Below are 27857 nucleotides of genomic sequence, written 5' to 3' on the forward strand. Positions count from 1 at the left end.
CAGATGGTAACTAGGCTTTTTGTGATGATCATTTTGTAATGTATAAAAATATCTATTTACTACATTCTACATATAGTTTTTATATAGTTGTATATTATATAAGCCCTATGGAATTTATAGAATGTTGTAAGTCAACTATACTTCAATTAAAAAATGAAAATCTCTCCGCCCACCCCCCCAAAAAGGACTAACAAATATATTTACAACACTCTCCAGAAAATGGGAACCTTGAAAGGAAGGGAGATTCAAGTATCAAGCCCTGGGGTCTTTGAAGCCGGCTAACTTTATGTTCAGCTATTTCTCCAACCATAAGAGAAAAAGTAGATTTGCAATTGTTTTTAGTTGTACACCCTATCTTTGAATGAAATCTCATGAAACAACCCAATTTGTAAAATAGAAAACCACGATCATCAAAAGCCGATTTATTGTTACAGTTTAGTTTCAAAAACAAAATATCATCCAGTGGTTATGAGGAATCTAGGAAAACCTGTCCCAGTAATGCCAGCTTCGAGGTAAAAGGCTGACTAGGGCAGCTGAGAAGTGGGATTTTCTGCTTGGCCGGCTTCTTTTCCCTTGCCTGCTCATGGTTTTCAGGGGAGGAGAATGTTCCGGGCCCTGTTGGGGGTTCCCATGGACCCGAGCTCATAGTTTTCTTCTGAAATCTCGACCTTTTCCGTTTGAGAGAGTAGAATTCCCTCATCAAATCTTCCACTTCCCACTGTTCTTCCTTCAGCCTCCGGCAACAGTGCAGGGCAGCGGGGTCGATGGGGTGTGCTTCTGTGTTGAAGATATAACCCCCAGCCCCCAAGACGCACTCCCCGTAGGGGGTGATTACCGCATCGAAGGTGGAGCCGTTGTTGTGGATAAAGTTGTCCGGATCAAACAGCAGGTAGAGGTATTTCACAGTCTCGGCCAGGAAGAAAGACTCCATGCGGTTGTCAAGCTTGTGGTCCCGCAGATCTTTGATCTGCCACGTGGAAGAGGGAAGTAAGTCAGACTAGCATCAGAGCAGGAGAAAGGGTCGGGGGGGGGGGGGGGGGGGCACCCCACCCCGTCAGGCCTTCCTGCCACTAGGCGGCTACGGATCTTTGAGCAAATCACTTAACGTCATCTCTCACCAAGCTTATCACAATTTTCAACTGGGCTTCCTTCTTCCATTCTTACCCTAAAGGATTGGTTATTGTTGTTTAGTCGCTAAGTTGTATCCTACTCTTGGCAACCCCATGGACTGTAGCCTGCCAGGCTCCTCTGTCCATGGGATTTCCCAGGCAAGAATACTGGAGTGCCATTTCCTTCTCCAGGGGATCTTCCCGACTCATGGATCGAACCTGTATCTCCTGCTTGGCAGGCAGATTCTTTACCACTGAACCACCTGGGAAACGCTATGCTCAAGGATATTTTTATCTTAAGTCTTACCTGTCAATCCTCTATGGAAAACCTTCTATTAACATCCCATTTCCCGCAAACTAAAATCAAAGTCCTTATCGTGGCCTAACAGGTGTTTGCTGATCTGGCTCCTGCTCCTTGCTGACCTCATCTTTTTCCTGCTCTTTCTGTGGCTCTCACAGGTCCAGCCACTCAGCTTTTCTATTCCGTGAACATGCTCATGCCTGGCCCAGTTCTTTTCAGTGGTGTTCCTGAAGCCTGGCGCCACCTTCCTTCAGGTATCTTCCCCCTCCTTCACTTCCGGCAGGTCTCTGCTCAAATGCTGCCTCATCAGAACTATCTTTCTTGGTCCCCCTACATGATACACAAATATCCTAGCCCCTTTATCCTATCCTTTTTTGACTCCAAACATTGATCTAATGTTTACGTCTCTTAATGATGTAAAAATGTAGCATCATTTGCTTATTGGACATAAAGATGGTTACCAAGTTTTTTGCTCTTGTACACAACTGATTAGGAGTCTTTACAAAGAAAAATTCATACTGAGTTTATAGTCGGGGATGAGTAGGTTTACTTGCTACAAACATTTATTTTAGTTTCTAAAATAAGTATTTATTTTAGAATTAGCAATGCATTTTCTTAAACAAAACTAGTTCTCAGTAGATATCTATTTTATACCCAAAAAATGTGACTAAAATATGGACTTGATGTACCAGGAATTATTATTCTTTTGTCCCATTTCCCAAAGGCCAAGGAGTCAGATGCCTATTCCCATCATTCACCTCGGCAGGGCTCCAAAAGACTTCATTTTCATGGAAATAAGTCAAGAGTTCTAAGGCCCCACTGAACTCATCCACTTTGGCTTTTCACAAAATACAACATACTAGAAATTAAAGCACATCCTTGCTTTATATTTCTCCTACACATACAGGTCTTCTCTTTAAAAATATGCATCTATGTTTTACTCATAGAATATAATCAATTACAACTTTTTGAAAAGGAAGAGTTTTTTTCTGATTTGATTGTTTTTAATTCCATACCCTAAAAAAACCTCTGTAGGCTTTTTGGTGAATTTCCTTCCAGACTATTTGCTTCAACATCTGGTTTTTACATGTCTGCAACCACTGTTTATTTCTATCTTGCCTGCTTGGGTCCTCTAAGGATGTGATACGGCTCTCCTCCTTGACCCTTTCAATCCATTCTCCACAGAGGGGCCAGAGTGATCTTTCTAAAATATAGCATGTCACTGCTCTGCTGTAAATCCTACCAAGGCTTCTCATTCCCAGCAGAATGAAATCCCAGCTCTTCCTCATGGCTAATACAAAGCCCTATGTGATCTAGCCCCTGCCTACTTCTGGGGATGTATCTTCTCCCACTTTCCCCCTTGCTCACCCGCCTCCAGCCTCAATGGCCTCCTTTCTGTCTCCTAGATACACATTCACTGTTTTTTTACTGAAATGTCAGCTCAGGAGCTTGGTCTTTCTTCACTGCTATAATCCTCAGTCTAGCACAGCACCTGGCCCGTGAAAGACACTCAGTAAATATCCGTGAGACCAGTAAGGCTGTTTCATTAAGGATCCTTGGGTTTGCAAATAAGGCTTACTGTTGTTTTTCAGTTGCTAAGTCGTATCCAACTCTTCTGCAACCCCATGGACTGTAGCCAGTCAGGCCCCTCAGTCCATGGGATTCTCCAAGCAAGAATATTGGGTTGTCATTTCCTTCTCCAGGGGATCTTCCCAACTCAGGGATTGAACCCACATCTCCTGTTTGGCAGAGGGATTCTTTGCTACTGAGCTACCAGGGAAGCCCGCAAATAAGGCTGTGTGCGTGTGTGTGCATGTGTGCTTAGCTGCTCCATCATGTGCAACTCTTGGTGACCCCATGGACTGCAGGCAGCCAGACTCCTCTGTCCATGGGAATTTTTCCAGGCAAGAAGACAGGAGTGGGTTGCTATTTTCTCCTCCAGGGGATCTTCCTGACCCAAGGATTAAACCCACATTTCCTGTGTCTTCTGCATTGCAACCAGATTCTTTACTGCTGAGCCATCAGGTTTCCCTGCAAATAAGGCTATGGGACTGTAATTCTCTTCTAAAATCCATTTTATAGGCCTTTTCACAAAATGTTTCACAAAACACTTCTTTGCAAAGTAGCCTATTCAGATAGCTAGAGGGTCTCTGAAGTAAGGAGAAGGCCAAGGGCATGGAGTCTAGACCCCTGGGAATGAATCCTAGCTCCACCTCTACCTGCTTTGGGACTTTTAGCCAGGCTCGCTTCTGTTCCTCAGCCACCCCGTCTATAAAATAAAGACACTACTTACACCTTTAAGAGTCCTTCCAATGTTAATATTCCAGAGGCTCTTTAGTGGCAGGGGGAGACATTTCCCAATTCTTGGGCCCGTGGAAACACTTACTGTGGCAAATCCACACTCCACCTTGCTGATTTTCTCGATGGATTCCACAGCATCTCTTCCGAGTTCTAAGAGGGTGGGATCCCCCGTGGCACGGTAGAGGTACATGGCACTCTCAATGAGTTCTGCAAAGTTCAAAGTGGACCCTTCTCATCCAGTGGCTGGGCAGGGAAGGCTAGGAGCCTGCCTGGCACAGTGAGAGACTCCTCCCCTCCTTACTGTGTCCACAGGGTCCCAACTAAGGGGAACTGGGGCAACTCCCTTGAATTGAATCTTCAGAGCCAATCCACACACAATCTGAGGCTTAGTGAAGACCAGCATTAAAATGGACCATGGATTCCCATCCCAAGGGAGAGACAGGCAGCCAGGTTCTGGGATGCAGAAGGGGGAAGGGGCTGCTGCCCACCTCCCAATATCTGTTCCCGCCTTCTTCCTTAGTAACAGAATCACGAACTTTACTCAAGCACAAGGCTCCCCGGATTAACAACTATTCCCAGCAGGCAGGTGTGGGATTTCTTTGGAAGGAATGATGCTAAAGCTGAAACTCCAGTACTTTGGCCACTTCATGTGAAGAGCTGACTCATTGGAAAAGACTCTGATGCTGGGAGGGATTGGGGGCAGGAGGAGAAGGGGATGACAGAGGATGAGATAGCTGGATGGCGTCACTGACTTGATGGATGTGGGTCTGGGTGAACTCCGGGAATTGGTGATGGACAGGGAGGCCTGGCGTGCTGCGATTCATGGGGTCGCAAAGAGTCAGACATGACTGAGCGACTGAACTGAACTGAACTGACACCAAAGAGTACCACATAAGGCCGGAAAATCAGAGAACAAGTTAAATTTCCTGTTTTTCTTTTGACCACATGGTATGGCATCTTAAGTTTCCCCACCAGGGATTGAACCCAGGCCCCTTGCAATAGAAGCGAGGAGTCTTAACCACTGGACCGCTAGGGAAGTCCCCCCAAAATAAACTTCTATTTTAATTAAGCTACTATTTTTTCTCTGCCACTTACAGCCTAACTGATCCTAAAGCTTCAGAGTCTGACTCTGTCATTATAAGGCCCTTTCCAAGATGGGATGGGCAAAAAGATGAAGGTTGAGATATTCAAGAATCAACTTACAATCTAGCAAAGATCCAGCCATCAGTTCACTGTGCCCAGAGCAAGGCAACAGTCTTGCCTTGTTCTACACAATTGGAATCTGACATTCGGACATGAGCCCCATCATAAGATGAATATTAGCCAACTAGCCAACAGGAGCTGGACTGGATGGGACTATGTATCTGGAGAAAAGAAAACCCAGCACAATGTGTTTGTTGCTTTCAGATATCTCGAAGGCTGTTACGGAAAAGAAAGACGTGACTTCTGGGGTGGGCTCGGTGGGTAGAAGCTACAGCTCCACAGACTTTGCTACTTCTTCACCTGTCTTTACTCGGACAGGAAAGAACTCTTCTCCTCTCCCTACACAGCCTCTCCTCCTCATGTTCTGCTTCCTATTTCCTCCTGACTCCTGATGAGTACTTTTTTCCCTAATGATTTATTACTGTAAATTCTATTTCTAGTTTTGTTTTTTTTTTCCTGGCCACGGCATGCAGGATCTCAGTTTCCTGACCAGAGATCAAATCTGTGCCCCCTGTCATGTAAATGCAGAGTCTTAACCACTGGACCACCAGGGAAGTCCCTTGAACATTTTTATGTGTAATTCAAGGAATTAAACACATTGGCTTTATAGAGTTTGTTTCAATAGGAATTATTATTCCATTTCATTTTGGCAGAGTTGAGAAGACATCAGAATTGTTTTATATTCAATTTCTTTTTTTTTAAAGCCATGCCACACAGCATGTGGGATCCTAGTTCCCTGACCTGGGATCAAACCCAGGCTTCCTGCATTGGAAGTACAGAGTCCTAACCACTGGACGGCCAGGGAAGTCCCATCTGTTTCTTATTTTGGGAGAAAATACCGCTGCCGATCTCCCCAGTGTTCTCCTACTTCTCCCTCCCTTTAACCCACAGGCTTGTGGACACTTACTAATCTAATTGCTCATATTCTAAGCATAGATGGGGGTACATTTACTGGTAGATGAACACACTGTGTGTGTTCAGAGATGGAAAAGATGGTGCCCTCGTGGGAAGCCTCCCCTTATGCTTCTCGCAGCTGTCTGGCTCAGCGCACCCAGGGCCAAGCATCTTGTTTCTTGTTTTCTCTTCCTCACACATAGGCCTGCGCCTGCTAGTGACTGCTGTAACTTCTGGTGTATCTGGTCAACTCTCTGCAAGAGGGTGAGAGCCCAAGGTTTAGACTTGGACTTAGGTGAGGGTGAAGGCCTTCGGAGGCTTTTAGGCTAGGTTCTGTGCTCCAACACTGCTGGTCAGAAGCATGCACCAGAGCATCGGCACTGGCCAACCTAATTATAGAAGAGTCCCTTATCTCCCATTTGCTATTGTTTGGGGTAGGAAGAGTGACTGGTCTAAGGCATTTCTGGATTCCTGGCTGTGGTGCCTTACTTTCCACTGAGCCTTCCTGTCAGCCTATCCTGCAAATAAAACACATTGCCTCTGTAAGTAGTGAGCCTTCTGTCATTGTTGGTAACCAGACAAAGACACGAGATAACTACATGATGGGGCTATTGCAGGGGGATATCAATTAGAACAGGAGTCCCCAACCCCTGGGATCTAATGCCCAATGATCTGAGGTGGAGCTGATGTAATAATAATAGAATAAAATGCACAATAAATGTAATACACTTGAATCGTCCCCAAACCATCCCTCCCCCAACCTTGGTCTATGGAAAAATTGTCTTCCACGAAACTGATGCATGGTGCCAAAAAGGTAGGGGCCACTGGATTAGAAGACCTCTCAGGTTCCCTCTATCTTTGAGAATGCACAAGCCTAGGTCTCACATTTAGTCCCAAACTCTGTCTTCATCCTATTTAGTAGTAACATGGCATCAATACAATCTGACCATTTTATGTTAAAAAAAAAAAAAAAAAGCTATGAGAATAAATGCATGAGCAATAGTAAAAACAGCAGCCTCCAAGGAGTCAAAAATGACTAATTTGCTCTTTCCAGTTGCTGTTTTATTCCCACTTCTGTTGCTTCTCCAAGATTCTTAGAACAATGATTGAGAAGATTAGCACGTCAGAGGAGGAAGGAAGTGGGGTAAAGAAGGGCAGAATGGGCAGAAGCCACTAGAAGGCCCATCCCACAGTTAAAAGGCATTCAGGTGGGAGGAGTCAGAAACAATGGGAACATAAGCTGTTTTGGGGTGGGGGGCAGGGTGACTGTGTGCTGACTCAGCTTCCTTCCTCTGCCCCCCTTTCCTTTCCCCTCCTTGTAATGTTTAACTTTCCTTCAGTGAATCAGAAGATCGGAGCTGGAAAAGAACACAAGAGAGTTATCGAGTGTGTGAGCCCTTCCTTCTCTATGTCTTGAGGACTGAGCTGCAAATGAGGAGGTGGGGGACAAGAGATAGTTCACTCCTAAAGTCCATTCCTAAAGTCCCAACATTCCACAGATGCACAGTTTATCTGACCTGATCCATTGACTTATGATTAAGATTGCCTATGCGTCCAAAATCCCAATGGCAGGAACTCAAAAGGCATCAACCTGGCTTTGTCCATCTCACTTGCTTGTCCAAGTTTGAAAGAGCATAAGATGTAATGAAGAGACCTGGGTTCCAGTCCTAGCTTCTACACCTAACAGCCTTGGGGAAGCCATTGCAACCAACCAGCCTTCCATTTCCTTCTCTGAAAATAAAAGGGATATAGAATTCCTAGCAGGAAAACCACCCAGAGTCACTGGAAGAAGCAGATGGGGGAAAAAAATGGAGCTGTGAGCATTTGTGAGGCATGGAACCTCATAGAGATGTTGAGGGCTTGGGGTTCGGAGAATTGGAGGCTGTGAGCTGGCCATGGGCCAGAGATGCTGCTTACCTGGCCGAAGCGGGTAGCCCTCTCGCTTCTCCACTGTATATCCCTGAGGAATGTTGTAGAATTCTGGGAGCCCCCCAAACTGCTTCCAGATGGTGTAGTAGTTGAGGAAGGTCCTCATGGCATTGTCAATGTCCCCAATGAGGCTCTGCAGGAGAGAACTGGTTGTCAGGAAAGCAGCCACCAGGCAGGAAACCCACATACAGAACCTCACACGCACCCTCGGGGGAAAGAGGAGGCAAAGGCTTTGGAGATCAAGACCTGTGATCAAACCCTGAGTTGGCCATTTACTCACTGTGCAACCTCAAATCAGATACTTAACTTTTCTGAGCCTCATGTACAATGTGCAATTATAATGTATATTTTATTTTGCTGTAAGGGACACAGGGTGTATACAAAGTCCCTGCCCATCAGTACTTGCTCAGTCAATACTGGCTACTAATAGTTAAATAGGTAAGTCAGCCATCTGATTTGAAATTCTAATAAGAAAAAGGTTGATTATACTAAGTTTCACTCCTACCCTATACCCCAGAACGTAATCATTTTGCATTAGTTTGTAACATAAGCAAAGGTGTATAAGTATATATTACTTCCCCTACATGAAATACAGCTTATTCAATATACTGTTCTGCAGTTTCCTTTATCATTTAACAATACAACTCAATTTTTCCAAGTAAGTACATCTCCCTCCTCCTATTTATACAGTTGCATAGTAAGTATCCCACAATTTAATTAGCTCCTTATTGATAGTTAATTGACTTGCTTCCAATCTTTTGCTGTTTGCTATAATAATCAATGCTACAAGAAATAACCCTGTACTTATGTCAACTCAAACATGTGAAGTGTATCTGTAAGATACATTTCCAGAATTAGGATTGCTGAATCAGAGGATGTAGGTGCTTGTCATTTTACTAAGTGCTTCTAAGTAGCTATTCATATTAATATAAGCTCACAGGGAAGCAGCTGACCTTCCTGACATCTCCACTGGATGTCTCAGGGATAGAACAAATGACATTTTCCAGGCTAAATTCTTGGTTCCCTCACTCTCTCACAAATTTGCATCTCTACTCTCACCTCTCTCCCTTTTCAGTAAATGGCACCACCTTCCACTGATTCCACTCTGGCTAGATAGCTGGGGGTCATCCTTGGCTCTTCCTTCTTCCCCAACCCTTACATCCATTCTACCAGCAACACCCATCAATTCCCTCTCTCTAAAACATCAAGATTTTTCTCTACTTATCTCCAGAGCTACCACTTGTTCACTAGCATCTTGCACTGGGATGACCTCAAAGGCCTCCTCACTGACTGGTTCTCTGACTTGTCTTCTCTAGTCCACTCTCCCCAGTACGGCCAGAGTAACTGTCTTACTCAGAGGCTTATGCTGACCAGACTCAGCATAAGGTCAAGATGCCACCATGGCCCTCAAGGCCCTGTGCAATCTGGCCACTGCTGACATTCCATTAACTGTTCTTTTCCTTCCTTGGACTGTGGCCATCCTGCTTTTGTCCCTGATAAACACCTGACTCCTTCCTGCCTCCAAGACCTTCACACATCATGTTTCCTCTGCCTGGAATATCACCCCCACCCCTACTTCTTCAAATATCAGCTTCAGCATCACCACTTCTGAGAGTCCTTCTTATCTAAAGTAAGTCCCCATCTAATATTCTCTCTTTTAGCCTCTTATTTGTTTCCTTAATTGCAACTTATTATTTTATGAATTTGTCTAAGTTTTTCTTTGTGTTTCACTCTCTATGAACTTCGTGAAGGCACCCAAATATCTGTTGAGGATATGAACAAATTTAATGTCCTCCTTTCTTCATCTATGGAACATCACTTCAATGGGCTATGATGATTCTGTGTAAAATGCCCAACACATAAATCATTCTTTCATAAATATTTATCACCTCTATGTACCAAACTGTCAGCTAAATGTTAGCTATTAGTGTTATTATAACCTCACAGAGAAATAACCCCAGAAACCTTTCTCAAAACAGGAAAAGTGCCACACACAAAGCACACAAATCCTATACAAACTGGGATGGCAAAGTGTGATATATACTCACAAAGGAATATTATTCAGCCTAATAAAGAAGGAATTTCTGATATAGGTTACAAGCATGAAATTTGACATTATGCTAAATGAAATAAGCCAGTCACAAGAAAACAAATACCATGTGATTCCACTGATATGATACCTGGAGTAGTCAACATCATAAAGATAGAAGTTATAATGCTGGTTGTCAAGAGGCTTGGGAAAGACGGAATGGAGAGTTAGTGTTTAAAAGGTGTAGAGTTTTAGTTTTACAAGATGAAAAGAGTTATGGGGATGGATGGTGGTCTACATAACAACATGAATATAAATTCCATCGAACTGTACACCTAAAAGCATTAAGATGGTAAATTTTATGATGTGTGAATTTTGCCACAATTTAAAAAAAGGAAAAAAAATACATTTATTTTTCTTTCATTACTAGACGTTTGGATCATTTCCAGTTTTTCTTTGTCATAAACTTTGCTGCTAGAAATACCCATATATGAGTTGCATCTTTCCCTGATCAATTATTTTCTTGGAAAATATGCACAGAAATAAAATCATGCAAAGTCAATAGGTGTGATCAGTTATATGGATGGCTGGTATAAGCAGGTTTTTTAAGGGGAATGTAGGCACAAATGGTTTTAAGGAAATAGATTTCCAGATCCTCAACTTTTCTAAAACGTATCACCGACACAAAGGCAGGCTACCCATTCTGTCTCTTTCACAACTGTCCTTCTACCACTTGACAAAAGCAAGGTGGACCCACCAACAATCTCCAACCTTCCTGTGGAACACTGAACACTCAACTAGGTTAAATTTAAAATATTAGTGTAATGAAAAACAAAAAAAGATATTAGCTTAGGTATTAAGAAAAATGAACGACTCTAACCACTGGGTAACAAATCCTTCTGCAAATCAGATGGCTTTCAATTCTTTGCTTTCAAAAAATGAAGAGAGGAACTGGTCAAGTTGTCAGCAGAGACATCATTAAAAATAATTTTTGATGACAGATCATTATGTGATTTTCTTTGAACAATATAATATTGCTACTTCTTCAGGTCAAAAAATGGTTGAATGCTGGCAATTTTATACAGTTCAATCTATTAACTCAATGATTTCAAAGAACTGAATGATACTGCAATTATCAAACTCCTTCCATCCATCTACTTATTTATGTGCTCAGGCTCCTCAGCACTTATATTTTAAAAAGGTGAAAAGCAGGAGTAAAATTGATGTGTAACTGTGCCCCGTTTTAGCACATTTGGGTTGCAAAAGAGTCGGACATGACTGAGCAACTAAAACAACAACATTCTTCATGCACAAATACATGAACTACTTAAAATTTTAAAAAGCCCCAAAAATCTCATTAAGAAATGAACCTCCAATTAAGTTGCTTTCAGGTTAATAATCATCAAAAATTGTAAGCTATAAATGTTGTTTTAATCATCTACATACTAATGATAACTAAATCCAGAAGAAATTAAATACTCAGAGCCTGTGGGCATGGGGAATTTTAAAACGTTTTAAATTTCTACATATGAATACATTTTGTCACAGAGCCATATATAGGGTGTCCAATAAAATGCTTTCAGCATAAAATTATAATTAGGATAAAATCCTATTGAGGTAGTAGGATGGAAATATGAGTTGGAGGAGAAAAAGGAATGGTATGCCATTATTTAAATTCGTAAGATTAAAAATATGCAAGGGACACTACAATTTTTTAAAATCTTTTTAGGGGATACTCAAGTAATAAAATTTGAAGATCTTAGAAGAGCTGGACCAATATTCAATATTATCCACAAGTTCTCTAGGAGCTTCTTTCCCCATCTGTAAAATGAAAGGGTTGGCTAAAAGTATATAATGGGAAACTAGTTAAATAAATGATGCTATGTCTATTCAATGGAATATAATATGCAACTGTTTAAAAAAGTAAAATTGATCTATATGTATCAGTAAAGAATGATCTCCAAGACAGTCAGTGAAAAGTAATAAAATACTCCTATTTATATAAAGAAAAAAAGGGGCCATAAATATACACATATCTATGTATATGGATTTCTGGAAAGAGGTACAGAAAACTGGCAATAAGGGCTGGCTTGGAGAGAGAATCTGAAGGTGGGGGCTTGAGACTTATTTATCACTGTATTCCTCTTTTGGGGGGCATTTCTTTTTATGCTGAAAAAATTTACTACTCATCTATGTGTCCGACTCTTTGTGACCCCATAGACTGTAGCTTGCCAGGCTCCTCTGTCCATGGAATTCTCCAGGCAAGAATACTGGGGTGGGTAGCCATTCCCTTCTCCGGGGGATCTTCCCAACCCAGGGATCGAACCCAGGTCTCCTGCATTTCAGGCAGATTCTTTACCATCTGAGCCATCAGGGAAGCCCCTACATGTTCTAACCTTTTTTTAACTTCTTAAGGCTAAAAAAAAAGTTTATAAAAATATTTTAAAGTATTTAAAAATATTTACAGCTTATAAAAATATTTTAAATATTTGAGGACACCCACAGGGTGGATTAGATGGGCTCTAAGATCCCTTCTCACTGCAATACTATCAGACCATGTAATGGGAAGACACAATGATGGCAGCAGAGTGGCCCCAGATGCATTCACACCCTTCTTAGGCCAGCTGTCAAGAATGAGGATATGTGACAGAAATGTCCAATGGAGAAATGGTCATTGCCAATGGCTATGACCGCCCAACCCAGAAAAGACACTGTGTACTTTAAATGGTACAACATTCCACAGCAAACTAGAAGTTCACTTCCTGACACCTGAAAGCTCCCCCTGAAAAACTCAGTCTGGCAGAACTTTTAAATCTGTCTGACTCACTCTAAGCCTCTCTTCCCTCCCCAACCCACCCTTCCAATAAAACGTACTCAAGCGCTTTGATTACACATCAGAATGAGCTTGCTTTGCCCGTTCCATAGAAAAAGGACCACCCTCTCTGATTGCTCCTACCTGAAGACCAGGCCAGTAGGCCTCCAGAGACTGGAAGACTGGCATGGACACAGTCCCCTTGTACATCTGCACCCATAGGTACCAGTCATCGAAGCGGGTGTAATTCCGAATGGCTTTGTTATATTCTGCAGAAGTAAGACAATGGACATGTCAACGATGAGGGACACAGAAGGCAGGCTTTGGCAACTGGGGGATGGATTTAAACATTTGAAAGACCCTCGGGTGACCCAGCCTCAAAGTAGACAAGGATGCAAGGAGATAGATGAAGGAATGTGGATTCTGGAGTCGAACTTCCAGGTTCAAATTTCAGCTCCAGCTCTGCTACTTGCTAGCTGTGACCCTGGGGCAAGTTTTTCCCCTCTTAAGCTTCAGTTTTTGGTTTTTAATTTAATTAAAAATATTTTTATTGGAGTGCAGTTGATTTACAATGTTGTGTTAGTTTCAGGTATATCATAAAGTCAACAGTTATGCTGTTGTTCAATTGCTAAGCTGTGTCTGACTCTTTGTGATTCCATGAACTGCAGCATGCCAGGCCTCCATGACCTTCACTATCTTCCGGAATTTGCTCAAATTCATGGCCATGCTATCTAACCATCTCATCTTCTGCCTCCCTCTTCTCCTTTTGTCTGCAATCTTTCCCAGCATCAAGGTTTTTTCCAGTGAGTTGGCTCTTCGCATCAGGTGACCAAAGTATTGGAGCTTCAGCTTCAATCCTTCCAACAAATATTCAAGTTTGATTTCCTTTAGGATTGACTGATTTGATCTCCTTGCAGTCCAAAGGACTCTCAAGAGTATTCTCCAGCACCACAATTCAAAGGCACTGATTCTTCAGCACTCAGCCTTCTTTACAGTCCAACTCTCGCATCTGTACGTGACTACTGGAAAAACTATAGCTTTGACTATATGGACCTTCGTCAGCAAAGTGATATCTTTGCTTTTTAATACCCTGTCTAGGCTTGTCATAGCTTTTCTTCCAAGGGGCAACTGTCTTTTCATTTCATGGCTGCAGTCACCATCCGTAGTGATTTTGGAGCCCAAGAAAATAAAATCTGTCATATATACATATGTCCACTCCTTTTCAGATTTAAGCCTCAGTCTTATTATCTATAAAGTGATGAAAGTAATGTTATACATCTCATGGGATTATGCAGTCATTTGTTCACTCAACAGTATTTACTGAGCACCTCTAGGTTCCTGGGTTGGGAAGATCCCCTGGAGAAGGAAACGGCAACCCACTCCAGTATTCTTGCCTGGAAAATTTCATGGACAGAGGAGCCTGGTGGGCTACAGTCCATGGGGTCGCAAGAGTCGGACACGACTTAGGGACTAAACCACCTAGGTTCCAGATATCTAGGGAGTGGCAAACAAATCAAAGTTCAACCCTGAGGGAGCTTGCATTCCAGTGGCAACTTGAACTTATAACAACCCCTAGAGTGTAAAGCCATGAGAGTTAGGACTTTGTTTTGTTGATTGCAGGATCCCCAACATGAAGATAGTACCTAATAAATATGCACAATAAACGTTATCTGGGGACTTCCCTGGTGGTCTGGTGGTTAAGAATCTGCCTTGCAATGCAGGAGACAGACGTTTGATCACTGGTCAGGGAACTAAGATCCCACGTGCCACAGAGCAACTAGGCCTGAATACCACAACTAGAGAGTCCATGCATCTCAATGAAAGATCCCTCATGATGCAACAAAGATCCTGCAGGCTGAAACTAAGATCCAATGAGGTCAAATAAATATTTTTTTAAAAAGCAGATATTTAAAATTAAAACAAAACATTATCTGACTGAAGTACCAAAAACACATCCAAATAAATAAGACAATCTCAATGTTGTGAGGATTAAAAGAAACAGTCTATGTTCAGTGCTTGGCACTGCAGTTGATACATCAATGGTACCCAACAAATATTTGCTGAATAAATGAATGGTATCCATAATTATTACTAGGTGCCCAATAATTCCTCAGTATCATTATTGCTAGTGTCTAAGGGACTGGAGGGTAAAATGTTTCTATTCAACAGACATTCATCTGCTAGCTACTTCCTGCAAAGCACTGCGGGAAGTACAAAGATGAATAAAGCCTGGATGTTGCACTCAGCTGGTAGAGCTGTAACTTGTGAAGACAGCTGATGGCAAAAAAAAGATGCTGAAGGTCCTAAATTTTACTGAGGCAGCATCAGGCTACTTCCTGGGCATAATGACATTTAAGCTGAGCCATAAAGGGTGAACAGAATTTGAACACATAATGGCAGGAAAAAAGGCATTCAAGGCAAAGGAAACACAGTATGTGCAACGGCCAGGAAATAAAAAATAATCCAGGGCCGCCTGCAGGCAGGCAGCACGGTTCAGCTGGGCTCTCGCAGGACAGCGTGAAGAGGTGTGAGGGGCCTCAAGTGGGCAGTGTGAGTCCACGGTAGTTTTGAATGCAGACTCTGGTACGCAGAACTAATTGTGTAGGCAGGCTGCTGCTGCTGCTAAGTCGCTTCAGTCGTGTCTGACTCTGTGCAACCCCATAGACGGCAGCCCACCAGGCTCCCCCGTCCCTGGGATTCTCCAGGCAAGAACACTGGAGTGGGTTGCCATTTCCTTCTCCAATGCATGAAAGTGAAAAGTGAAAGTGAAGTCGCTCAGTCGTGTCCAACCCTCAGCGACCCAATGGACTGCAGCCCACCAGGCTCCTCCGTCCATGGGATTTTCCAGGCAAGAGTATTGGCGTGGGGTGCCATTGCCTTCTCCGGTGTAGGCAAGCACTTGGGAGCAATTGAAAGTTTATAAATAAATGATATTTCAACAGGGGAAACCAAGAGGAAAAGCCCCCCTTCCCCGCCCTCTTTACCTAGGAACATGGCCATGAGCTTTTTATCCTGAAGCAGGATGGCTCCTTTCACCAGGTACTCAAAGTAGGAGTCCACACCAGCCCCGATGCCTGCGTCCTGGGCCACCCATTTGCCAGTGAGCACGTCGATGTGGTTGCCAACCTAGGAGAAAGACACGTGGTCTCAAAGGAGGGAGCTACTTGAGGTCCCCAAAGTGGCACCCTCTTAAGGAAATGTTAAGGATTCCTCACACAACTTTCACTTTCAAGCTGACTTAGAACCAGAATTTGTATAAAACATGCCCCTACCTGAATCATTTTCAGACAACACAGTCTTCATCTGTCATAATGACTCAGTGAGGAGGTATAAGTATGTCACACTACTACTGAAGTAACTGTGGATCAGAAAGGTTGAGTGACTTGGCCAGGGTCACACAGTTTCAACAGAGTAAAGCCAGAACTCAATCTCAATTCTGACTAAATCAGAGCTATTTCCTGGACAGCTCTGGCTCACTTACTGTTAATTTCACTGGATGATCCAGTTTAGGAACTGCAATCGACCTCAGAGATGACTGGTCACATTTTTCATGGGTTAGTAGGTGTGGAGAGGAAAGGGAAGCCCTGGTATCAAATAAGTTTATGAAACACTGTGTTAAGCAAAATTAAACAGATGAATTTATCAGAGGTTTTCATAACCTTTAAGCTGTTTGTGTTCATTATAACTCTTCAAAGAAAGGATACTATTTATAATATTCCCCAAACTTAACTGACCAGGAATCTTTTTTTCATGGAACAGTTCAGTGTCTCTTATCATAGTTTCACAAAAATATGTAAAAATGAGGGCCAGACAGGCGGATTATCTAAGGTCACTGAGTGAGTCGGGGCATGAAGCATGTGACCCACTCCCTAGAAATCAGAGAAGCTCAAGGAGTCAGAGCTCGTCACAGCCCCGCTTCCTGGTAAAGGATGTACTCTCATGCTCTCCTCCTCTCTGTGCCAAAGCAGGAACTGGAGGTCTCATCTACTTTCCGTGTTGTTAGCCTAAGTCTTGAACCACTCCTGAGGTCACCCTTCGTTTCCTTCAGCTGAACTGCAATTTGTTGCTCAGAGCCCCGAGCCCCGAGCCGCGTAAGCACGGGCCAAGGTGGCCAACTTGCGGGACCTACCAGCCCAATGTCCGACCGGCTCTCCCAGAGGCGCATCAGGGCCACTCTGGCCACGTCTTCGAACACGGGGTCACCGGTGAGGCTGCTGAGGGTGGCAAATTCCACAATGAAGGTCCCGATGCCTGCCGTACAGGTGACAGGAGTCTCTCCCGGGTTCACGCCGTGAAGCAGGTTCACCGTGCCATACGGCATGCCAGTGGGGGTCTGAAAGGCTGAACGATCACAAAATTAAGACCCCAGACAGGAGTGGGGAGGTGGAGATGGTTGGACACAGGCCTAAAGCCTGAAGCTTTGGCCAGTGCTTCCCTCTTGTCCCCTAGGTTCGCAGTCCACAACCTTTTTGGCACCAGGGACCGTTTCGTGAAGACAGTTTTTCCACAGACTGGGGCAGTGGGATGTTTCAGGCAGTCACATGAGTGATGGGGGCTGATGGGAAGTGGCAGATGAAGCTTCACTCGCTTGCCCACCATTCACCTCCTGCTGGGTGGCCCAGTTTCTATCAGCTTGCACACCAGTACCGGTCAGCAGCCGGGGGTTTGGGGACCCCTGCCCTAGGTGATCTGCTAGAGACTGAGCCAGAGAAGGATAAGTGTTGCAACTGGAGACCTCAGTGGCCACTTAATCCAGATGCTGCTGAACACCGCTCCCCATGCCTCGGGCTCTTGCCTGTGATGCGGAGGGGAATGAACAGCAGGCTGTGCTCCGGGTTGGCACGCATGCTCACTGTACCTAGAGCAGCTCTACTTTTACTTATTTTATACTGTGCCTTCAGAGGCTAGGCAGGTAACTTAGTGTGAAGCAGGTGGGGCTTAAGCCATAGGCAGTGGTGGGGCTGTTGGCACAATGAGGAAGCCATTCATCTACTTCTTAAAACACCATTCTGACAAATGAACCATATCTGCAGACTCAGAGGAGCCAGTTCAGGATTCCTGCTCTAAAGAGTCTTGGGGGCTATTTTTTATTCTTTCTTTTTTCTAAATTGGTGTATAGGTGCTTTACAATATTGTCTTAGCTTCTACTGTACAACAATGTGAATCAGGTATACATATACATATATCCCTTCCCTCTTGGGTTTCCCTCCCACTTCCCCCCACCCCACCCCTCATCACAGAACCCTGAGCTGAGCTCCTTGTGCTATACAGCAGCTTAGCATTGACACAGATACACTACCATGTGTAAAATAGATAGCTAGTGGCTATGTTATTTTTTTTTAAAGGATATAAACCATGAACCTGCTGATTGTAGTCCAATCCTCAATTCACAGGTAGGAAAAGACATGCTTGCAAAGAAGTGACTCAAAGGTCACACAGCAAGCCAAATGGAGCTAAGATGAGAATGACTGCCACGTGCCCGCTCCCTGCTCCCTCCCCACAGGCCCAGTGCCCTGCCCACCCCACCCCAGCGCTTTCTGATTCCAGGCAAGGATCTAGACAGCAAGCTAGAGGCAGAGACTTCCTCTCCAGGCTGAAAGGTCAAACAACCCCAGAGCAGCCTGTGCGTCACCAAACTGTGAACAAAGCTGACAAAACTTCCAAGAACCACAAGGCCCAGCAACTCTACTGTAGGAGGAGAAACTTGCTATCTGGCAGACATGAATGGAAAGCAAGGACGATTCAAGTCACCACCAAGAAGGCCCCAAAAAGATAGCTTGGAAAAGTCAGGCAGTCTTAAAAAGAGAGGGGGGGGTGACTAAATCCTGTTTCTTGACCTGAATGGTAGAAACATGGGTGCCGACTTCAACATGTACTTTGCAATATGTATATTTCTCAATTAAAAAAAAAAAATTGATGCCAAAGAAAAGTTTCCTCCAAGGATGAGTCACACAGAACATGAAGCTTTAAGGAGACATGCAGGCTGTAAGACAGCGAGCCTGAACTGGGATCGCTCATTCTCCTCAGCTCGTCCCCAAGCATGAGAGGCAAGTAGGGGTGAAGGGGAGAAGTGACATGGCCAAGAGGCTGGTGGAAAGCACAGCGTGATGTGTTTGGGTGTGAACAGCACTCAGAACTTCCACCACACCCTGAAGAGAACACAGTGTCCAGCTGATGCTGCTGAGCCCAGCTACTGCCCCACCAGACAAACACTGTGGCTTGGCCTGCAGCCCTGGACATGGCTTAGCTACAAAACAAGTCCCTCTCGTGTCTCAGTGGTGTTTGAGGTTCTCCAAGAACTTTCTCCATTCTGACCTCATTTTATGTCTCCCCAGAGGGAGGAAGGAATCATGACTGTCATCTGATAGATGGGGAAATTGAACCAAGGAGAGAGATGGGTCAAGAGATTGGCTGGCAGAGCCAAATCTGGAATCTGGGGTTGCAAATGCTCAGACCTGGAATCCTTTCATCCCAGCATTGTGTGGGCCTGGGAGGGGGCATCAGCACTCACTCAAATAAGGGCAAGAGCCTTGCAGCCGCCAGGCTCCCTGCCCACAGTCATGAGGTCAGCTTGTCCATCCTAGTCTGGCCCTCCAAATGCCCAGGACTCCCCTGATTTCCATGGTGGGCGCTGAAAGGTAGAAATATCAAGTGTCTGGTATAATAATTCAGCCACTCTTTTCTCCAGCAAGAGCAGCAGGACCTCCTGGACTTCCTCTCTGGTCTGTCTTGACATGGGTCTTACCTGGGAGGAGTTTCCGGGCTGCCTCCTCTGCCATCCTCAGGAGAGGCCCTGAGCAGGGCCATCCGGCCTCCACTTCCACCCCAGCCTTCTTTGATAGCAGGTGAGCCGACAGAAGTCCTCCTACCACTACATATGGCACAAAAAGCAAGTGTCAGACTCCCAAGGACCAGTCTTTCCCTTGTGCAAATTAAACCCAATGCTCTGTTTGGTGGTTCACTGGGAAGCAGATAGAACTACCGAGGGAAAGAAGAGTCCATAACACCCATATTGGTACAGTGTTAAGGTCACCAAGTCTTTTTTCCTCTTGGTAGGTCACAAAAACAATGACTATCACTTTAGTCCCTAGGGTATACCAAACAGGACTTCCCAGGTGGCACTAGTGGTAAGGAACCCACCTGCCAGTGCAGGAGACATAAGAGATGCGGGTTTGATCCCTGGGTCAAGAAGATCCCTTGGAGGAGGGCATGGCAACCCACTCCAGTATTCTTGCCTGAAGAACCCCATGGACAGAGGAGCCTGGCGGGCTACAGTCCATAGGGTTGCACAGAGTCAGACACGACTGAAGCAACTTAGCATGCACGCACGTACACCAAACACCAGGTATTTTGTGCCCTCTTCAAAGATACTGAGGTTCAGAGGCATAAAGCGACTTGCCCAGGGTCGCCCGGTCTGCCTGACTCCAAAGCCCACGCTCACTGTACTTGGTCACTGTCTCCCGATCGCCAGGAGAAGAAGGGAAAGATACTTATTACCTTCATTTTATTCATTTCTCTATTTCAATTTATTACATAATATTTAGGACTTATAAAAAAAGACCTAAAGTTTACATATCTGGAAATATGGCGAAACTGGTGACCTTGGGCTTCAGTTTCCCCCCTTCAAAGGCCAAACAAAGGCAGTGAGATAATAACATTTTCCTACTAAGAAAAGCTGAGAAAGAACGCACCTGCACTAAAGGACATTCAAAAGGACGTTTTTCAGATAAAAGGAAAGGGACCACAGATGTAAGGTCTGTGATACAAGAAGGAAAGATGGTTCCCAAGTGATAAATAGTAGTAAATCTAAACCTTCAATTCTATAGAATGGCAATAATATATGGATGGCTTAAAAGAAATAATTAAAATATATAACTAAGGCATACAGGTACAGATAATCCTCAGAGCCAGGTTTTATATTATTCAGGAGAAGAATAAAGATCTTCATTAATTTTAGACTATGTTTGTTAAATTTTCCAAGAAAACTAATAAGCTAGATATACTGCATACTTTCTAGATTAGTAAAGAAAAATGGGATGAGGGGGAAAACAACTCAACCTACAGAAGGCATAAAAAAGAGGGACTTCCCCAGCGGTCCTTGGTTAGGTAACTCCATGCTTCCGTTGCATGGGGCGCGGGTGGGTTCAGTCCTGGTCGGGGGAACTAAGACCTCATATGCCACATGGCACAGCCGAAAAAATAAAATTGAAAAGAAAAAGAGAAAGAGTAGAGAGAAAGATGGGACAAACAGCACAAAGTAATACTATAGAAATGAACGCAAATGTACCAGTAGTTACAGTAAATGTAAAAGAACTGAACGCTTCAGTTAAAAGAAAAGATTGTCAGAAGGGATAAACATACTATGTAAATTACAAAAGACAGAGCTAATCATAAAATTCAGCAAGATAGAAAGTAAAAGAGAAGAAAAAGACATACTGGGCAAATGTCAACCAAAAGAAGGCTGATACAATTACATGGGTATCAGAAACAGAGACTTAAGGACAACCTTAACTCATAGATGACAATCTGGGCTCAGCAGTTCTGGGACACAGCATTGAGTATGGCCTCAAACTCAGGTCTGATCCCTACACCAGGATTTTATACCATGCTGTCCCTCTGCTTTTTTTAATTAAAAAAAATATATATCTGTAATACAAATTTCATTGCACATAACATATAAAATAAAGATGAGCAAAATGAGGAGGAAAAAATATAACTATCATCCAGAGGTGATGGCTGTTAAGCCACCAATGGTCTAGAAGCTCACTGAAAAGAAGGGTTGTACTACTTTCATAAGAATCATTGGATCAAAATTCACTGAAATGTATAAATCTGTGCATTTCAGTATATGTAAATGCACCTCAACAAAAGGAACGAATCATTTAAAAAAAAAGATTCATTGGCACCTGCTAAAAATACTGACTCTAGGACCCAACCCAAAGATTCCAGTTCATTAGATTTAGAGTGGAGTCTAGACAGCTGAACTTTTAAAAAGGTCCCAGGTGCTTCTGATCAGCATCCAGGTTTGGAAACTAATACCCAAGACTCACGCTATGTAATACAGCAAATAGTAAAAACATGCCATGATTTAAATTTGCATTCATTAAAATTCAATAAAATTAAAAATTCAGTTCTACAGTTGCAGTAAACACATTTCTCGTGGAGATGGAAATGGCAACCCATTCCAGTATTCTTGTCTGGAAAATCCCATGGATGGAGGAGCCTGGCGGGCTACAGTCCATAGAGTCGCAAAGAGTTGGACACAACTGAGCGACTTCACTTTCCCTTTCAAACATGTTTCAGATGTGGCTACTGGCCTGGACAACAGAGATATAAAACATTTCCATCATCAGTGCAGAAAGTTCTATGGGTAGTGCTTCCTAGGCAATAAGCTATGAGAAGGCAAGGATTACATCTTTCTTGCTCTTGGCTGAAAGCCTAGTACCAAGTATATGTTAAATATGTGAGTAATCCTGGCATGTTTCTCTTCAGTCTTTTCTCTGTCCCCTGCTCACTTTCATGTCTAAAACTAATGAGGGATCCTGAGACCTCCCTACCCCACCCCCAGGACGGAAGAGCTCTGTTGATCTGTTTTGAGTCAAGTGGCCTGGAAAGGCTGGCCCTTAAGATCCTATTTACCACCTCCTGGTTTATACGGAGGCCAAAACTCCACAGTCTCCTTTCTTACAAGGATCCTCGAAGGCACCCCTCACCTCGGATGTTGGTTTCAAACACAGAGGCATTCACGTCAATATCAAAGTCCACATTGTCCTGGAGCACTTCAACCACTCTTTGGAATTCTGAGACATTCCCCAAAATCTGTAGGAAAGAGAGACCTGAGAGTGAGGCTCCCAGGCTTGTAGGCACTGGAGATGCTAGATCAGAGTCTAGGATCTTATGCTGGTGTGACTCTCACTTTTTCAACTTAAGACCTACAGTTTCTGTTCTAGAACTGCTGGTAACAGTTCAAAACACTGAGAGCTGGAAATCACACAGACCCAGTATCAAGACATTAGTAAATTCTTTGGTTCCAGCTTTGGAAGAGCTGCTTTTAGGGATTCCCTTTTAAGTACCCCAGGTTGGGAACAGGGTTCTAACAGCCTCACAGCCAAGATCATAGGAAAGGGGCCCTATTTTCCTGCTGCTTCACAGCTCAGAACATGTACTGAATGGAATGTATTTTTAAGAGAATACAGTCTACTTTTTTTGTTGTTGTTGTATTTTAAAGATTGGGAGGGCTAGGGAAGTAGCCCTCAAATAAACTGTTATTACCTCATAGGCCCCCTCGCTGGGGACACATCAATGTATCGGTCTACACCTACTTGCTCAGGCAGGTCCTCTGGCCACTCCCTTGCCCCTTGGAGGCTGGGTGCAGCAGCTTCTCTTACATTCCTGCTCCAAGCACGGGACTGAGGAGGCCAGACCCTGTGGCTGGAAACCAGGGCAAAGCCATAAGCAGTGACTCAGGGCTCCTGGGGTGCATGTGTATAGTTGAAGCTGCCTGTCTGCATGTATCCTCTGGCTCTAATGCAGTCTGTTGGCTCTGCAGCACAATATGTAACCAATAAAGGTCCCTAGTTTCCACAAAAAAAAAAAAAAAAGAAAAGAATCCTATGTACTCATTTAAATGAAACCAATATAAAGACTGTAGACCACATAAGGAAGTCTTAGTTTGACATTTTCAGTGGATATCTGTTGTTTTTAACCTTGTCACATTCATCCTGGTGAAAATACTGCAGGTTGGTTGACCCAACACTGATTTCCAATCTTCTTTATACTTGTAGCTTCCAGCCATAGAAGCTAGAAATCCGATTACTTGTTTCACAGCCTCATTTGCCACTAGAGGTGATTGTATTATCCAGTCAATTCTGAGCGCTGTAGTCTACTAAGGGCACTTCTTAGAAATGGCCTAATAAAAAGAGACAAGACACCATTGGCATGGCTTTTACTCTTTTCCTTTCTACTTTGAAAGCAGACTTGATTTCTGGAGCTGTGGCAGCCATCCTAGACCATGAGGTACGAAGCATGAGAATGTAAGTCAATATACTAATGATGGCAAAATGGAAGGATACCAAGACAATGGGTTTCTGATGACACAGTTAAGCAGCTGACCCAATGCTAGACATTATTAATACCTTCAGATTTACTTTTACTTGAGAAAATTAAACCCTTTTTGTTTAAACTGTAAGTCAAATGCAATCCCGATACCTTTTATTCTGATATGACTGCTCCAACTGTCCCTTGAGGAATCACCCTTCTTCCACAGTCACTCTTATAATTTGAAGAAGCTGATTCCATTCCTTCACCTACACCAGTCAGCATACTAAATCTCTTGGCCAACTGATTAGTTCAGGGATAGATGTGTAACCCAAGCCAGATCATTGAGACTCAGTCATGGCAATCAATGAAAAATAACTAATTCTTTCCACACACAGGTTACTAAATGAGTGGGATGTGAGTCTGGAGCTACCAGTGGTTACCCTGTCAGCATAAGGAGAGCCTGAGAATACAGCCAGCAAAGGAGGCAGAAATAAGAGATTGAGAAAGAGATTCCTACTGACATTATTTATATTGTCTGGAACCAGCTGGGTCTGAGGCCAGTCTTTACCTGGACTTTTTAGCTATGTGACTCAGTAAATTTCCTCCCTGTCTAAATCTATCACTTGCAACCCAAATAATCCTATCTCAGCATTTAAAACCCTCTATGATTTAGACCTAATCTATCCTCTGTGTTTCTCATTGTTCATCTAGCCTCATCTCATCCACTTCAGTAGAACTGTATCTACTATTCCTTGATTTTCTAACCTCAGACATGCTGTTCCCTCTACTAGAAATCACACCCCAAGTCTTCCCATTTACAAATCCAACTTACCCTCAATCGTCTACATGTTACCTTCTCTAGAAAGTTTTTGATTCCCCCAGCTGAAATTGACCTCTTCTTCCTTCAAAAGAATCCAGTTAAGTTTATCCCCACAACACTGAAGCATCTATTTCTTTCCATGTGATGAGAATCTTTGCACAGGCAGGAGCCTCACTCATTCCTACATTCCCCCAGAGGGCTGAGCACAGTGCATGAGACAATTACTCAAAAAATATTTGTTAAATGATTGCATGAATCTTTCTCCACCTTGTAGCCAGTGATCTTCTCAAAGCAGAAATCTAATTTCCTGTCCTCATCTTGAAAAATGCCAGTGGCTTTCCACTGCCCTCAAATTAAAAAGATCAAAGTGAAAGATGAAACTCAAAAGCCCAGGTGAAGAATTCACTTTTCACCCACAGCCAAGCTGCCAAAAGAAGAATATTGGTTATGCAATGTTAGAGAGAAAAAGGAATAGATGAGACACTTACCAGCAAGGTGTCCAGAGCATCAATCAGAGTCAGAGAAAAACTGTAAAAGGACAAAAATATCAGCTGCTTAGCAACAAAATCAAGCACCAGATATCAAGGCCTCAGATCAGATACCCCAGAAACTAATAAGTGAGGCACAGCAATACCTCTGCCAGTCCCACTTGCTGTCACAAGAGATGCCATAGTGAAAATCGCCAGGAACCTCTGACCCTTTTAAGGCACTTGGGAGGTGGGCAGATGCAGCTGACTGTAGTTAAACACATCGCCTATATTCTCTGGAATTCTCTACCATAGGGAGGCAGTATAAGATTGCAGCTCCCAGCATAGGCCTCCCACATCTATGACTTTATCTCACAGTGCACAGAACTGTAGGCTTGAGAATACGTATGGCAGTATTGTTTTTAGAACAGCAAAAAGCTAGAAATAACCCAAATCTACACCAGTTGAAGAGTGAGTAACCAAATCGTAATATATTCAAACAGTGCAAAACTATGAGGTTGTCAAAAAGATTGTTATCAAGAGTTCTATGGGCTAATGTGAAAATATTCAAATTATCTAGTTTAATGAAAAAAACAAGCTACAGAATAGGTAGTGTCATATGTTCTAACTGCATTGTCAAAAACAGACATATATACAGAAAGCAGATTAGCAGTTTTTTGGGCCAGTGGTGGTGGAGGGATTAACTATAAAAGACCATAAGGGATCTTTTTAGGGTGACAGAAATGGTTCTCTATCCTATGATGGTGGTTGCTACACACTTATAGTGGGTGCATTTCATGTAAATTACACTTTTTAAAAGTTAATTTAGAAAGATACATATATACATATCTATAGGATGGTATAAATCAAAAATATTTCTGGAAGGACCCACAAGAAAGTTAACAGTGATTGGAGTTCTAGCATATGGGAGATATTTATTTTATTATATGACATTGTACTGCTTAAATTTGCCATTCTCGTGCATTAGTTTTTCAACTAAAAAACAACCCAACAAATTTTGGGGGCTTCCCTCATAGCTCAGTTGGTAAAGAATCCACCTGCAATGCAGGAGACCCCAGTTCGATTCCTGGGTCAGGAAGATCCGCTGGAGAAGGGATAGGCTACCCACTCCAGTATCTTCGGCTTCCCGTGTGGCTCAGCTGGTAAAGAATCTGCCTGCAATGCAGTAGACCTGGGTTCGATCCCTGGGTTGGGAAGATCCCCTGGAGAAGGGAAAGGCTACCCACTCCAGTATTCTGGCCTGGAGAATTCCATGGACTGCATAGCCCATGGGGTCCCAAAGAGCTGGATATGACTGAGCGACTTTCACTTTACATAATTTCTCCAGTTCTTAGCATATTCATTTGTAAAATGGAGATAACAGCACTTAACGCCTAGGGATGTTAACTACACGAGATGAGGCAAGGAAAATGCTTAGCACAGTGTTTCCTCAATGTCAGTTTCGCTAAATGCAATGATTCTTCACTCACTCAGCAAGGACCAAGACAGAGGATTCCATATCATCGATTTTTTTTTCATAGATTTTTATTCTAGTGGAAGTGAGAAACACAAACTAGCAGATAAGTGAAAACGACAGTATCAGAGTGAGAAGTGCTACAAAGAAGATAAAAAAGTGTGTTTGTGAGACTGACTAGTAGGGGATGGGTATTTAAGGGAACTGACACTAAGGTGACAGTTTGAGCTGAAATCTCAAGAAGCAGTCAAGGATGTGAGGATAAAGGAGGAAGTGCATTTCAGTTACACTTACCAAGGCTCTGAAGTTTCACCTTTGGAAGAGTTATAGCTCCTCCTGGGCCTGTTTGACTACTTACAACATGAAGGGGCTGGGTCTTCTGACTTCTTGAAGCCCTTCCACACATCCTATGGCTCCAGAGATTTGCCCAAGTCCCAACAGCTGATGTCTGTTACTGCTGTGGCCAGAGCCCAGAGATCCAGCCCACTAGGATAACCCAGCCTTTTCCCACCTTGTGATACAAATTTCCAGGAGGCTGGGTGGATCTTGGTGGCCGTGGGCCTGAATTGAGGGGAATGCGACCCCACCCTGGCTAGGAGCTTTTTCTGGAACCCCGTGAGGAGACCATGAAGCCACCAGTTCCAGCAGACCCGCCGGCCTAGGACCAGACTGCTAGACCCAAGCCTCCCCCTTGCTCCTCCCTTCGCACTACCTGCCCCAGGTGTCGTGCCCGTCACAGGTGAGAGGCCGCAGCTCATCGTACGGAAAGGCATTCTCCAGGTAGCTGTCGTAGGCGTGGTAGAACATGGCTTTGACTCGCTCCCTGTGCAGGGTACGAGAAATAAGGCAGAGGGTCACCAAATGAAACCAGGCAGGGGAAGGACAAGAAACAGGGCGGAAAGTGGGAATTGTCACCTGGTTTCTGCCAGGAGCCCAGTAAGCTGGGTGCCAGCAGGTCAGGATGGGGGTCCCGGGATGGAGGGAATAGGGAAGGGACCAAGTCTTTGCTTCCTATTCCCCAACTATGGAAGGGCAGGGAGCTCGACCCCCCACTTCACCTGTAGTGGGCGGGGTCGGGTGCGGTGCCATCAGGGCCGGGTGCACCATGGTGCAGGGGCAGCAGTGCACACAGGAGGCCAAGCGGGACGAGCAGCCGGAAAAGCATAGAGCTCGTGTCCTGTCAGCGCCGCCGCTGCAGCAGCAGCCACCACCACCCGCTCATTCTGCGAGCCCCAGCGGGATCTTCCGGGAGTTTGCGACACTACGCCTGCGTGCCCATGAATCATCCACTCACTTCCGGACTACAAGCCCCAGAATGCAATGGGCGATGGAAGGCAAGCAAAGAGAGCTTGGGATATATAGTCTCTGAAGCGAACGTGTCTTAAAGATAGTGGCTGTTACAGCTACTATTATTAATTAAAGTTTTAGCAACAACATCGGAGAAGGCAATGGCACCCCACTCCGGTACTCTTGCCTGG

At 43.9% G+C, this 27857-nt stretch overlaps 1 protein-coding gene across 1 annotated transcript; it reads right to left on the reverse strand.

Annotated features, from left to right (window-relative positions):
- Window positions 1-407: 407 nt before the first annotated feature.
- On the reverse strand, window positions 408-27679 carry EDEM2 (ER degradation enhancing alpha-mannosidase like protein 2). The gene is made up of 11 exons (XM_061437372.1): window positions 27438-27679; window positions 27092-27202; window positions 24927-24966; window positions 22292-22397; window positions 19324-19449; window positions 16708-16919; window positions 15563-15704; window positions 12723-12847; window positions 7726-7870; window positions 3797-3918; window positions 408-967 (listed from the first exon to the last, which is right to left on the reverse strand). Exons 1-11 carry the CDS (start codon window positions 27542-27544, stop codon window positions 467-469), a joined length of 1737 nt encoding a protein of 578 aa, XP_061293356.1. The 5' UTR covers window positions 27545-27679; the 3' UTR covers window positions 408-466.
- Window positions 27680-27857: the final 178 nt, after the last annotated feature.

The sequence above is a fragment of the Bos javanicus genome, chromosome 13 (assembly GCF_032452875.1).
Source record: "Bos javanicus breed banteng chromosome 13, ARS-OSU_banteng_1.0, whole genome shotgun sequence".
Classification (NCBI taxonomy): Eukaryota; Metazoa; Chordata; class Mammalia; order Artiodactyla; family Bovidae; genus Bos; species Bos javanicus.

Coding starts and splice junctions, on each gene's coding strand:
- EDEM2 (XM_061437372.1), bottom strand. CDS start 27,544: ATGCTTTTCCGGCTGCTCGTCCCGCTTGGCCTCCTGTGTGCACTGCTG. Junction 27,203..27,437: donor CCCGACCCCGCCCACTACAG/GTGAAGTGGGGG, acceptor TACCCTGCACAG/GGAGCGAGTCAAAGCCATGT. Junction 15,705..16,707: donor GCCGGTCGGACATTGGGCTG/GTAGGTCCCGCA, acceptor TCTTTCTCCTAG/GTTGGCAACCACATCGACGT.